The sequence below is a fragment of the Bicyclus anynana genome, chromosome 18 (assembly GCF_947172395.1).
Source record: "Bicyclus anynana chromosome 18, ilBicAnyn1.1, whole genome shotgun sequence".
Classification (NCBI taxonomy): domain Eukaryota; kingdom Metazoa; phylum Arthropoda; class Insecta; order Lepidoptera; family Nymphalidae; genus Bicyclus; species Bicyclus anynana.
In genome coordinates, this window is record NC_069100.1 from 1,168,357 (window position 1) to 1,184,035 (window position 15,679).

The 15,679-nt window shown below is 38.4% G+C and overlaps 1 protein-coding gene across 2 annotated transcripts in view; it reads left to right on the plus strand.

The window, feature by feature from the left end:
- The window catches only part of LOC112046067 (nephrin), a 301,409-nt gene that overhangs the window by 262,554 nt on the left and 23,176 nt on the right, over positions 1–15,679 (plus strand). For both annotated transcript variants that reach the window (XM_052886726.1, XM_052886727.1), the window contains exons 12-15: positions 3,071–3,207; positions 4,585–4,738; positions 7,199–7,336; positions 8,001–8,168. In XM_052886726.1, the coding sequence (XP_052742686.1) occupies positions 3,071–3,207; positions 4,585–4,738; positions 7,199–7,336; positions 8,001–8,168 (597 nt within the window). The remainder of the gene's footprint in view (positions 1–3,070; positions 3,208–4,584; positions 4,739–7,198; positions 7,337–8,000; positions 8,169–15,679) is intronic.

Consider the following 15,679-nt stretch of genomic DNA (forward strand, 5'->3'; position numbering starts at 1 on the left):
ATACAAATCGCATATTTTTCTCCATTTATTAAGTCAGTTAGTCAAAAGTCATAGCCGTGATAGTCCAGCGGATATGACCAGTCTTCGATTCGGAGTGTGTAGGTTCGAATCAGGTCCGGGGCATGCACCTTTAACTTTTCAGTTATGAGCATTTTAAGAAATTAAATATCACGTGTCTCACACTGTGAAGGAAAAACATCGTGAGGAAACCTGCATACTTGAGAATTTTCTCAATTTTCTACGTGTGTGAATTCTGCCAATCTGCATTTGGCTCATTAATCCGGAGAGGTTGGACTAAGCCTAGGGGTTAGACTTAGTTCAACCCCTCCGCCTCGTTCTGTGAGGAGACTCGTGCTCAACAGTGAGCCTAATATGGGTTGTCAATAATGATGATCAATAACGAAAAAGAGGTTAAAAGATGGCTAAAGAAAATACCAATATTTTATTACGACGTATCCTGCACTCACTGTCAAAGATTATGAGGAACTCTAAAACAACAATAATAAGATAGAGGGCACCACATAACCCCGATAGTCTGGCATGTCGCCCAATCAGCGGGTACAGGCGGCCGCAAATTGTACCTACTGTTATCAGCATTTTTATTCTACCCTCTAATAAAATAAATATGTCACTTCACAGATTTTATCGTCGTTTTATTATGTTTAAGCTTATTGGAATTTCGGCGTTGTTTAGCTTCTCGTGGTCCTGTTTTCCGTGTAGAATTTATGTTCTTTGTTCTGGGTGAAACTTTTTAATTTAAATACCGAACACACCGTTGTATCTAATTAAATTTTACACGGGCTGGTTCAATTCGTTTTCTTCTATAAAACATTCTTCCATGTAATTGGAAATAATTAGTTATTTGCTCTAGGATTATCCTAATCTTAGAAAATTAGATTTTAATCTTTACTTCTATACTAATATTAAAAAGAGGTAAAGTTTTTGGTATTGTAGGGGTAATCTATGAATCTACTGAACTGATTTTAAAAAATCTTTTACATGGCTTTCTAATCTCGTTATTGACAGAACAGAAAACCACGTTATTTTTGAGTGTCCCGTATTCTTACGGGAATGGAAACTAACCGGATTCGGCAAGGCGACGGCTAGTAATTAATATAAAAATGGTGTGAATAGTAATCATATCAAATCAAACATATCAACTTATTTATTTTTTATTACATTAAGTTATATTTAAGTTACTGAATAAGTAACATTTTTACTATGTTGAACAAAAGTACTTTGATAACGCTCAAAGAGCAACATCCTATGGTCATTTAAAATGAAGATAATTTGCGTTAATTGCAGATGAAAAGAGCACAATAATAACGTTCAAAGTAAAGATTATCTCTCTTTCCTTTCATCCTTAATCTGTGACCGACTGTACCTTCATATTTCCTAGGATCAAATGGCGACATCGTTACACTCCGCCATTGTTTATGAAGAAAACGCGCTTTTTACACAGAAAATGTGAGATTTCCTCAGTATCCTCTGAGGATATAGGATACACACTACATAGGGGATATAGGATACACACTACATAGGGGATAGAGGATACGCCCGCGTGGAGCGTTGTTTGTCCAATTATTCGTAATGGCGTATGTCGGCTTCTGTTTACTTTGTAGTTTGTACCCTTTATTACATCTTGTGTAGACTTTCTTAAATAGTTTTAATAGAGCAATCCCTTCGTAGATCGTCTAAATAAATTTTAAGGCTTCCAACCACGAGGTCCTGGTTTTCAGTAAAAAATATATAATTGCTAGTATTACACCACGTGTTATCTGATAAAAAATTTAACAATATTATCATAAGCCTACTAATCTGCATTAGAGTAGTGTACTAGTACATTTACGCTCTTATTCTTATAAGCAGAGAGTTGGGTCACCAATAGGCTAAGAATAATATTGATGAAGGCAGCCTGCTTCTTTTTTTTTCAAAGATAATTTAGCCATTGACTACATATCTTACTTGGAAAAGGTACGAGTTTATACTACCCCTCTATCATCATCTTACCGGCATCTCGCTAGGCGGTACGTTATTGCAATTAGCGTGGCACGTATGGTCAATGCCAAGCACCAGAACAGGCTTGAACCAATTCAGGAAATTGAAAATCCTAAAATAACTCGAGCTGGGAATTGAACCCTGAACATATTCTATGGAAACCACAGCATTTCCAATTAAGCCAGAAGATTGTATGAATATCAAACAGATTCTTAATCTTTTATAAAGTTTTTAACTAGTTTGTCTGAAAACAAGTTAAAAAAAACACTCGTTAATATCTGCAGGCGGGTGTTGTGATAAAATAACTTGGTGATTAGAAAACTAAGTTCTAAGGATAAAAAGTTTTCTTTTCTTATCTGAAATTATAATTTTAATTTAAAATTTAACTAATATATTTTACCTAAAGAATAGCAGTACGTATTTTAAATATAACCAATATTGCCTCCAATCAGGGAATAACAATCTTTAGGCCTGTGTTAGTAGTGGTTACAATAAAAGTTCAATTGAGTATATCAAGGTTGTGGCCGGTGGCCCGTGTGTGGGAGCTCTTATAGTTGGTAGACATTCGCTAAGCGAGCTGGAGCGGGTAATGTGACAGGGCTGGATTATGGAACCTCCTTAATCCAGCCCTGCCACAATACCCGCGTCCGCTAGTCGCGTACAGTGTAAACTTAGACTTTGTCCAGAAGGGGCAAATTCGTCGCGAATCGTATCGCGCGAATTCATACGCACGTCTTCGAAGTACTAGACATCAATACATCGCGTCCACAAGCATCGCGCGAATTCAAAATACGCGCGTAAATCGCGTGCACTGCGCCAGACTCTCGACTCGCGCTTGATTCGCGCGTATTGCAAGCGAGTTGAGATACTAGGGGCGCCTTGTTGCGTCCAGTTAACGCGCGAAATCTAGAGCGAGTGCGCGTTCAACTCCATGTTTCATACTGAATTCATCCCCAAATGCTCGCGTGTAATACGCCTTGTGGACGCAACGGTCGTGCGTAATACGCGCGAGAAAATCGCGGCGAATTCGCTCTTTCTGAACAAGGTCTTACATGTTACTGTTCTCCCCCAGATCCCCCGTCGGCGCCCATGATCACCGGCTACATCCCTGGCACCACGCTGTCGGCGGGCACGGTGCAGAAGCTGGCCTGTATCTCCTCTGGCGGCAACCCTTTGGCCACGTTGACGTGGTTCAAGAATGACAAAAAGGTAACGTTTTTGTTCGTAAACTAGATGGCGCTGGTTGCACATTAGCTCTCAGTTACAACATTTTATTTTTTTATTTTTTGCAATAATGTACATAGGTACTTCATAGAAATTAAATAGCATACATGAGATATGAGGCATAACTAATTAATATAGCAATTATTACCAAGTAGGCTATCAATTTATCTAGCTGGGATCCGAACGGCAACGACTTTTTTTTGCAAAAAACATCATTGAAGTAATCCAAAATTTGCAGTTATTTTAGTAGAGAGATATGAAAAGTATTCATCTTTCCTTAAAATACTTATTTACCCAGCCAACTCTGGAACAAAAGAAAGAAAGAAAATAAAAACCCACTACATCGGCAACCAGAAAATAATCTAAAAAGGGATAAAAAAATGCATAATTTCGTCAATCACATTAATTTCGCTGACGGGCAGAATGTGATACGTCATGGCAACGCCACTCAACGCTAAAACGAATCGATGGGTCAAGTTAATACAAAATGATTCCGTACACTGACAATAATTGCGTTTGTCATTATCTCCCATGGAAATATTGTGAAGGCGAACTGGGGCGTCCTGAGATGGGTCATTATTCATTTCATTATAACTGTCGACGATAATAGAGCCTTTTTAGCCCTAATTTGTAAATTTGTTTAGAGAGACATTTTGTAAGGGAATCTTTTTTCTTTAGTTACGTTCTTGACATCTTTAGAATAGGAACGTAAATTAAAATATTGAACTTATACCTATGTGCTTATAAGAACGTAATTCAAGTCAATTAACACGCTATGGAGAAGGATGTGTAGATACGTGCATAATAAGATAACTCAAAATTCCTTATAAGGCGATGAATAGAAGGATCTGAATCTATACCTATGTGCCTGTAAGAAAGTGATGAATCAATTGATGAGCTATGAAAAAAAATGTGTAGATACGTGCCTAACAAGATAACTAAGAATTCCTTATAAGGCGATGGATAGAAAGATCCCTTTTGCTCAGAGTAAGTATATCTACGTGATCAAATAAGGAATGAGGAAATCTATAGAAGCAAGGGTCTTACGTTGGTGACCGTGCACCGTAATGCGCTATGTGGGTCGATATTCCACTAGATTGACATACCACATCATAGTCAGAAGGAGCGGGTGGCTACAGACGGCTCAATACAAAAAAAAAGTGTAATATTACACTTTTCTACGGCTATCAACTTGAGGCATAACTCTACTGACTGTGATTTTAGTAATAACAAACCCGTTAACATAAACATAATGATAAAAACCGTAAAGTTAGTATAACCATATCCATGTAATTGGAAGGTGATCAAGTACCTTGTTAGTTTTTAGATGTATTCTTTATTAATATTGTTATTTGTCTATAGATACATTCAACAACGAAAACGACGGACAAATCGGTGGCGGCGGAGATATCCATCCTGACCAACGTGACGGACAACCAAGCGCAGTACCGCTGTGAAGCGACCAATAGCGCCACCGAGATACCGCTCTTCGAGACTGTCACGCTCAACGTGCACTGTAAGTAGCTAACACAAGTCAGCGCAAATATCTAGTAGTTAACTACCCAAGTTAGCTCAAATATTCAGTAGCTAACAACCCAAGTCAGCGCAAATATCCTCACCAACGTGACGGACAACCAAGAGCAGTACCGCTGTGAAGCGACCAATAGCGCCACCGAGATCCCGCTCTTCGAGACTGTCACTCTCAACGTGCACTGTAAGTAGCTAACTACATAAGTCAGCGCAAATATTCAGGTGCTAACTGCCCAAGTTAGTACAAATATCCAGGCGCTAACTACCCAAATCAGTGTAAATATTCAGACGCTACCTACCCAATTCAGTGCAAACATCCAGTATCTAACCACCAAGATCAATGCAAACATTCAGTAGCTAACTACCCGAGTCAGTGCAAATATCCAGTACCTAACTAGCCAATTTACCGCAGATATCCGTCATCGTGACATACAACCGATCAAAGTACCGCTAGGAAACAACCATCAATGAAATCAAGTTATTTCGATATATCGTTTATACATATAGATAGCTACAATTACGTATATATAAGTACAATAAACAATACTCACAAATTAACCTGTGCCGATACTCAAAAAATACTTTTAAGAGAAGCCTAGCGGGATGTCAGAAGCTAAATAGTTAGACACTTCGCACACACTATTTTCACACACACACATACACACACACACAATTTCTCATACCAATCCCATTAAAAAGAAATTAATAAATCATCCAGTAGCTAACTACCTAAGTCAGTGTTAACTTCAAATAGCTAACTATCCAAGTCAGTGCAAATATCCAGTCGTTAATTACCCTAGTCAGCGCAAATATCCATTCTGAGTCTCTGACTGTCAAGTTAGTCAGAATTTCTAATCATCGTAACTGTCAAGGAGACTCGATGCATCGCTTTGCAGACGCAATGCATTAAGAAACTTCATTAAAAAGTATAATTAACTAGTTATTGTAAATAAAAACTAATTTGATACACAACAGATAAAGCCTTTGTGCAATAAACTATAGTATACGGGAAATCTTTGCCAATTATAATTCAAGCGAAACCCCATCCATTCCGCTTAGAGAACAAAAGGCTTTCGCGCCGTGTCCCGGAATAATAAATAGACTGACTTACAAACAATATTAAACTCCCGCCATTTTAAAAATAAGACAATTATAGAACGAGCGCCTGTGATAGCCAGACCTCATTCTATCAAGGCTTGACATTGAATAAAAAAAGAAAGTAAGTAACCGTACTAATTACCTTTTTTCTTTCTCCAAAATTGGCTAGTTTGAATCGTGATAGTTTTGGAAGGTATCAATGGTCCGTTGCTAACGTATGCTAGTTGACATATACGACATTAAGATTCTATGTAAAAATGTCATCCGGTGCTTACTGTAAAATGTAATTTTTTGATTTGATGTTTATTTTAATAAGTTGGATAATAAATACCAAAATAGTGAATAGGCCAGTTGATCCTCAAATTGTCCAAGTGAAAAACGTATTTTTTTTTATTTTGTACGGGATATCACGAGGAATCGTGTCGCCAAATCTTTGGCTTTGTGTCTTACTTAAAAAGACTCTAGTGAAGGGTTTCCCTTCACAAAAGACATTTAAAGTTGATTTTACGGATTTCAGACGGATTTGGCAAAGATATGGCGAAGACGCTTTACACTTGGACGGTTGAGGGTCTGGACAATTGAAACTAATATCATAGAAAACCACCATAGTACAAACTCCATAATTCCTTACCGTACTTACCTTTTCTCTTTTTATCCAATAACAAGCTACGCGGAATCGTACCGGAACGCTAAATCCCTTGGCGGTACGTCTATACCGATAGGGTAGTAACTAGCCACAGACTACGGTACAAAAAGAGGCATGTCTAGCTTTGACAGGCGCCAAGTCCATTAGTCTTACGCGACTTCGGGGCACTAACGATTTAACAGGCATTACAAAGACTTTTGCTTTAAATTAAATTCCTTGGCGTTTTGTTCCAGACTCAACCGTAGCGTAGATCGATATGGTTCCGTGCTCGGGTTTAGGAATAGTTTGTGCAGTTTAAAGTTCACGGCGAGAATAATGGGAGTCTTTGCGATAATTATCAGTTATCATAGTTAATTAAAGTTTGTTTTTAACCATGTAACAAATAACGCTGTAATGTCATCATCATTATCAATAATGCAGATTGGCAGACTTCACACTCGCAGAAAATTAGGAAATTCTCTAGTATGCAGGTTTCCTCACGATATCGCCCTGATATAGGACAGATTCCCGCCCCATTTCCCACGGAACCAGCGTCAATTTCATCCACTATTCTGATGGCTCGATTGATGGATGGGGTTGGAATATTAACGGTTACAAAAACAATTTTTATTGTATTTTATTAAATGTTTGATAACGTGTGTTTATATTGTTTGTTTTATATTCTTGCAGCAATAAAATATTGACGATATATTATTTTCCCAGTTGCACCAGAAACCGTGAAAGTGCGGGCGGAACCAGAAGTGCTTAAGCCGGGAATCGAAGCCACGCTCTTCTGCGACTCTGCGTCCAGTAACCCACCAGCCAAGCTGTCGTGGTGGCGCGATGGTATCCCTGTGGAAGGTATAATATAATGTTCTAATCATATTATCCCACATCCTTATAACTTGTATTTTATATTATTATCTCTTTATAGTAATTTATTTATTTCTAATACGTTTGTACCTGTAACTCTGTCGTTGAGATATTAAATTGATTTTTTTTGAAACAATTTTGGGCGTCATTTAACTTCACACTATATTTTAACGAATTTTTAACGTCCGTTAAAAAAATACTCATGCGAATGAGGGCTTAATACAAAGTAAAAAAATGGTTTTAAAACGCATTTTAATAGTTGCGGGCGTCAGCAAAAATTGCAATTTTTAATTTGCTTTATAATCCTTTATATACAATTTTTAGGGTTCCGAACGTACGTAGTACAAAAACGGACCCTTATAATCCGCCTCGCGTACATTGTAAAGTCTGTCTGTTTTCTCCTAATGTACTGGACCAATCCACTTGAAATTTGGTATACATATAAATTTTAGTGACCCAAATACAGGGATGTATCGTGGTTAGGTAAATTTTGAATATGGGGGGTAAGATGGAAAGTTGAAAAAAAATACTTTTACTAACTTCATTGTGTGATACATCAAATGAAAGGTCTTGTTAATAATAATAGTTCTTTTGCTAATATTTTTTTTTAGTTCTTCGACTTGTTAAGACTAATGAATGTTGTAATCTGTAGCAGGCAAGCCGTCCAATGTAAAGACGGGTCTACACGGCGGCACGGTGTCCACCATAGAGCTGAAGCTCAACATCACGCGGCACCTCAACGGCGCGGTGTACACGTGCCAGGCCATGAACGAGGCCTTGCAGCGCAGTGTGCACGACGCCTTAGTCCTCAAAGTACTCTGTAAGTAAATCTACAACAATATTATAAAGAGAGAGACGTGATAGACCAGTGGATATGACCTATGCTTCCAATTCCAGAGGGTGTGGGATCGAATCCGTTCCGGGGCATGCACGTTCAACTTTTCAGTTGTGTGCATTTTAAGAAATTAAATTTCACGTGTCTCAAACGGTGAAGGAAAACATCGTGAGGAAACCTGCACGCCAGAGAATTTCTTAATTCTCTGTGTGTGTGAAGTCTGCCAATTTGCATTGGGCCAGCGTGGTGGCTTAACCCCTCTCATTCTGAGAGGAGACTCAAGCTCAGCAGTGAGCCGTATATGGGTTGATAACGACGATAAAGAAGAAAGATTTGTATTTTGTGTGTGTAACGAAAAAACTAAAAAACTACTGGGCCGATTTAAAAAATTCTTTCATCTAAGAAAAGCTACATTATCATACAGTAACATAGGCTATATAATATAAAGACTGCAGTACAGTGTGCACGACGCCTTAGTCCTCAAAGTACTCTGTAAGTAAATCTACACCATTATTATAAAGAGGAATGATTTGTATTTTGTGTGTGTAACGAATAAACTCAAAACTACTGGGCCGATTTAAAAAAACTCTTTCATCTTATTATACAATATGTTATCGCCGCTTTGCAATGATTTGCGGTACAGACGGCTTCAGTGTGCTCGTGGCGTTCGAGCCGTCCACATCTCTTGTCGTGTAATTCTTTATGGGTTACTTGGGATAAGCGGGGAGAGTGACTTGAGTGGAAAAGGGAGTGTTTGTTAATAGTCAAAGGCGCCTTTAACCCTACACACAACGTTCACAAGTGCGTGACTTCACTCAAAGTCATTCTCTGCCATTCTAGGGCCTTATTTTGGTTTCAGTTTCGATATAAGTTTTCTTATTTTTGTAATCACTTCTGAGTCTGCTAGAGGGGCAGGTTAACTGAAGAAATATCAATAGAGTAACGGTAAAGGGACTCATCACCTAGGGGTTGAGGTTCGATTCCCGCCCGCTAGACTATTGTACCTACTCCTAATACAGTCTTTTCTGACTAGTTAGAAGTCATATTCGATAGGAAAAATATTTTTTATAAAAAAAAATGTCTATTTATTTTCACAAGATATTTCGTTAGTTGCATGTTAGGCCTATCCGTCAATTATTACTATACAAAAATACATAAAGTTTCCTTTGTACAGCCTCCAGAAGTTTTTCCATTCAATTAATATTTCTACAGTTTTCACCCTATTCACAGTTCAACAAATACAAGATGGTGAAATTCAAATTCACCCCGATGTTCAATTTCACACAATTTTCCAGATGAATCGCCAAGATCGTTAATATCTCTTTTATGTTTTTTACATTTCTGTCATCATTTTTCAATTGACTACGAACAAGTATTATAGTCCACCTAAACTTCTGGTCAGGACTCTCCAATCTAGTTCCCCATTTCTCCCCTTTACCAGACAACCGTGGCGTGTACAGGGTTTTTAACTAGAGTAGGCACTATAGTACAACTTGCACATATTGATACAGATTCATAATTGTTCAGGGTATATTCCCCGAGAACGGAACCCCGGACGTCATGCTCCAAAGACACATGAGCGAACAACCAACTGTAACTAAAAAAAATATTTTAAAAACAAAACCCGACTCCATAAACGTACCTACATAACTGAAAAGAGAAAAACAAGTTATCACAATAAATATACACACATAGGTATATACTCTAACATATATGTCTGAAAAACAATACTCTCCTTCTGACGTAGTCGGGTAAAATACATACCCAAATATAAGGTTGCCACGTCGCCAAACCTAATAGCTGGACAGACCAGCCAGTTTGGCCGGACATTTGGGTAAAAAAACCGGACACTCTACATTTTAATTTTGCCTCAGTAGTTTGCCTAGGTACAACAAAAAAATTGATTTTTTTTAATTAAACTTTTTTTTATTATTATCTTATATCTTGTTTAATTCTAGTGAAATAATAAATAAAATCGAATGCCAAACCAGTCTTAGGTATGTAGCTACTTTAATATTAATCAGTCAAATAGACATCAGACAAAACTAAATTCTAGATACATAAACATTTATCATCATCATAATTATCAACCCATATTCGGCTCACTGATGAGCTCGAGTCTCCTCTCAGTATGAGAGGGGTTAGGCCTTAGTCCACCACGCTGGCCCAATGCGGATTGGCAGACTTCACACACGTAGAGAGTTAAGAAAATTCACAGGTATGCAGGTCTCCTTACGATGTTTTCCTTCACCGTTTGAGACACGTGATATTTAATTTCTTAAAATGCACACAACTGAAAAGTTGGAGGTGCATGCCCCGGACCAGATTCTAACCTACGCCTTCCGGAATCGGAGGCATAGGTCATATATTATCAACATATTTAAATTATTCTAAAATGTAGGGGTTCGTTTACGCTGACGATGAATTTTGTAACTACAGTGTAGAGGAAAGCGTGCATACGATACGACAGTCACTTTCCGCAGCTCGCGCATTCCGGTCGTTTGTAACTAAACAATAAAGATATTTCCATACAAAAGTGTATCATTAATAGCAACCCCAGCAGAAGTACCATAGTTGCTAAAGTGGTGACCACCGACATTCCTAGTGAACACAGAGCTTTTGGAAATTCAATAAATAAGGGAAGTGACTGACTTGTGTGACAGCAAAATGACAATCGCCGATAACGTATATGAGACTACGCACACCACACACAACGTAAGCGAGATTACACAACCACCAACCACCAACACGGATAGGATTTTGGCAGAAATAGCCAAACTAACCGTGAAAGTGAATGAGCTCGAAAGATCAAGATCAAGATCGAGACCACGTCGCTGGAATTACGATCGTTCGCGTTCAGCATCTCGGACACGCGATCCTTCAGAACCGCGACGCACCCCGGACTCACCAGGTTGGCTCTGTTTCTATCACAACCGGTTCCGCGGCAAAGCTCGAAAATGCACGGAACCCTGCGCGTGGAAAAATCAGTCGGAAAACTAAATGAGGCACAGACATCGGCGGAGCTCTGTGCCATCTCACCGTGCAACCGCCTTCGCATCCTAGACACCAACAGTGGTATGCATTTTTTAATAGACACTGGTGCTAACATTTCAGTGTTACCTGTGAATAAAAAGTGTAACTCATTAGAACATAACGACTACAAATTATACGCCGCTAACGGTTCAGAGATTAAAACATATGGTATACAATCATTAGTATTAAATTTAAAGTTAAGACGACCATATCGATGGGATTTCATAATAGCAGACGTAAAACAACCGATTTTAGGTGCAGACTTTTTAAGTCACCATAAACTACTGGTTGACGTCGGCTCACGAAAACTCATTGATAGGGTTACAGACTTAAACGTTATAGCGTCAATAGTAAGTGTAAGTGAACCTTCAATATTATCTGTTAGTATAGATCAACCATATCGCGATTTGCTTTTGAAATTTCCTAGCATTACGAAGCCAATGTCATTCACGGGAACAGCATCAAGTTCGGTACAGCACTGTATTGAAACCACCGGACCACCTGTTTATGCACGGGCTAGACCGCTTCCACCCGATAGGTATAAACGCGTCAAAGCAGAATTTGAAAAAATGCAACAGCTAGGTATTTGTCGCCCCTCTAAAAGTGCGTGGGCGAGTCCTTTACATGTAGTTCAGAAGAAAAACGGTGACATTAGGCCATGTGGAGATTACCGTCGCCTCAACGCTATTACTAAACCTGACAGGTATCCTATTCCTCGTTTGCAGGATTTTACCTACATGTTGGCAAAAAAGAAAATTTTTACCAAAATTGATGTAACTAGGGCTTACCATTGTATCGAAATCGCGCCTAATGATGTTGAAAAAGCTGCCCAAATTTTGCCGTTTGGATTGTTCGAGTTCACCCGTATGACATTTGGCCTACGTAACGCTGCCCAAACATTCCAACGTTTTATGGACTCCATTTTTAAAGAATTAGATTTTGTTTTCATTTATATAGACGACATACTCATCGCTAGTGAGGACGAAACACAACACCTCAAACACTTAGATATAGTATTTCAACGTTTAGCTAATTATAATATTACTATAAATCTCTCAAAATGTATGTTCGGTCAAGCTACTTTAGAATATTTAGGTTACCATGTTTCGCCTGAAGGAATTCGACCCTCCGACGATAAGGTTCAAGCGATCATAGAGTATCCGAAACCGCAGACAGTGGAGGAGCTACGTCGATTCACGGGTATGATCAATTTTTATCGCGCTCATTTGCCTAATTCAGCTTCGTACCAGTCCCTATTTAATAAATATCTCGGGAGTACAAAAAAGAAAGATAAAACTAAAATTCAGTGGTCAGAAGACGCGAGTAAAGCATTTGAACAATGTAAGTTAAGTCTTAAACAGGCTACTACATTGGCACACCCACGGACTGATACGACGCTCGCTTTGATGACCGACAGTTCTGATTTTTGTGTAGGTTCTGTTTTACAACAGCAAGTGCATGGTGTGTGGGAACCTTTAGGATTCTTTTCAAAAAAGTTAACCTCAGCTCAACAGAAATATTCAGCTTACGATCGTGAATTGTTAGCTATTTACATGTCAATAAAATATTTTCGAAAACTATTCGAAGGTCGTCAAATTTCAGTGTATACCGACCATAAACCGCTAACATACGCTTTTTCGAAGTTAGGTAAAGAATCAAACGAAACACCACGTAGAGTCAGACAATTATTATATGTCAGCGAATTCACGACAGACATACGTCATATAAGTGGACATAGCAACACGGTTGCCGACACATTATCACGTGTAGAAACAATCCATTGTCCTACAATTCTTGATTTCGATAAAATTGCAGAGTTGCAAGAAAACGATGCCTACGTGACTAACGCGAATAACTCCAATGCAATTTTAAAGAAATTCTCTTTACCGACTTGTAATAAAGCGGTATATTGTGATGTATCTTCTAAAACGGCTAGACCTTATATACCACAAGAGTTTAGGCGTGCAGCTTTCGAAAGCATACACAATCTTAGCCATCCCGGCATACGTGCTACTCGGAAACTAGTTACACAAAAATATTTTTGGCCAAGCATGAATATGGATATCAATGAATGGTCTAAGACATGCATTAGTTGTCAACGAGCTAAAATTGATCGTCATACAATTTCCAATTTAGAGCGTATTCCTAAGGTCGATCGCTTTGCTCATATTCATATAGATCTAATTATTTTACCAACATCTCGAGATGGATATAGATATTGCTTAACGGTAATAGATCGTTGCACACGCTGGCCAGAAGCTTTTCCTATTCGTGATATTAGCGCAGATACAGTAGCGAAAGTTTTGTACGAGAATTGGATATGTCGATACGGAAATCCAGTACAGATTACTACAGATCGTGGATCTCAGTTTGAAAGTTCTCTTTTTCAAAATCTTATGAAGTTACTAGGTATAAATAGGATACGAACGACAGCATATCACCCACAAGCTAACGGAGCTGTTGAACGCTGGCACAGGACTCTAAAAGCCGCTCTGATGGCACGCTTAAGTGATAAGTCCTGGGTTGAGGAGTTACCCACAGTTTTGCTAGGGTTACGCGCAGCATGTAGAAGCGACAGTGGCATATCAGCTGCTGAGTTAGCATTCGGACGAACATTGCGTTTGCCTGGAGATTTCTACGATACTACTCAAGTAGGATTTTCAGATCCTCATAGTTTAGTAGAAAACATTCGAGAACACATACGGTCCCTCCAGCCAATACCGGAAGGACACAGCAACTCCCGCTCGTATTTCGTTCACCCAAACCTAGATAAGACTAACTACGTTTTCGTCAGGGATGACACAGTACGAAAACCTTTAAAACCTCCTTACGATGGTCCATACCGCGTTCTACACAGAAGGTCCAAGGTTTACGTCATACAGATGCCAGGGAAACAGGTCAGCATTTCGATTGATCGCCTAAAACCCGCGTACATCTTGCAAGATCCCGATGAAACAAGCATTTGTTCTGAAAATAAGTCACACAGTCCTAAAAAGGTCGAACCAACAGTTAGTCCCAACACAGGAGTCAAACCCGCGACCGTACACCGAACATCACGGTCGGGCCGATTAATAAGAACACCAGTAAGATTTGCTGAATAGGACTCGCGTACATTATAAGCGTTAATATAGCTAAGCGATACAACAATTATATTCATTATTATTTTTCTCTTATATAGATATACGAATAGTTAGTAGTAATCGCATCGCGCAGTTATGGAATGTAAACCTTTAGTATTAAGATAAGTAGGTTACAACTAAGCGTTTTTCTCAAATAAAAACCGACTTGAATGTTTAAATTTTATTGTCATACTCTTACTTTAGTAACGTATACATACTTGTCATTCAGATAGACAAAATGGGTAAAACGTATAGCAAGCAAGAAGGAAACAAAGAAATTGTGATTGCCCAAAACGGCGCTAATGACGCACATTATAGCGCAGTGGAATATAAAATAGAAACTTATGGACTGATTATCGTAATTACTTTAATATTTTTGCTTCTAATATGTGGTTGCATCATGTACAAGAAATGCAACACTGCCATTAAACATTGGACTAGAAAAACCATGATGTCAGCGATGTCCACAAATCAGATTGAAAAACAAAGTCAACCAGCAACAGCAGTCCAATACGCTTAATAATTAAAAGTAAGTCAGATCATGTTTGCATAATTTTAAGTAAAGATAACATTATTGTAACCAGTTCACTTGAATGTAATATTAGATTCTTTGTACCTGAATGTAATAATTGTAATTCTGCAAAAAGTTTGTGAACACTATAGGTGGGCTACTTTCCAAGATAATGTAACTTGACGCCTCATTGTTCAATACTGTATTGTGTAATTGTTTGCGTACTTGATAATTTTATCTATTCTATGTTTTCTGTACAATGTAATAATTCCGTATGAAAATTTTTGTTTGTTTGTTTGTTTGTATACCTACTTAATAAATTTTTTTTTTCCGCATAGGGGGGGAATACTGTAGGGGTTCGTTTACGCTGACGATGAATTTTGTAACTACAGTGTAGAGGAAAGCGTGCATACGATACGACAGTCACTTTCCGCAGCTCGCGCATTCCGGTCGTTTGTAACTAAACAATAAAGATATTTCCATACAAAAGTGTATCATTAATAGCAACCCCAGCAGAAGTACCATAGTTGCTAAAAAAATACTAATGAAAGGCAAAAATAAGACTTTCTTACCTAAAACAAAAGCGAATGTTAAAAGCCGGACAAGGTTCATTTTGGCCGGACAGGCAATCAAAAACGCTACACAAATACATGTAAAATAGACTGATAAACTTAAAATCTTCTTTTTATACTAAAAATCTTTTATACCAGGCAAAGACAGGCTTTAAAGAGCTGTAGAATATTCTGAAGTAGCTAATCCCTTTTCATAGTGGGAGTTAGCCCGCCGCAGTCGCTTGGAAACTTTTCTTTACAATTTTCTTGTGTGCACATGTT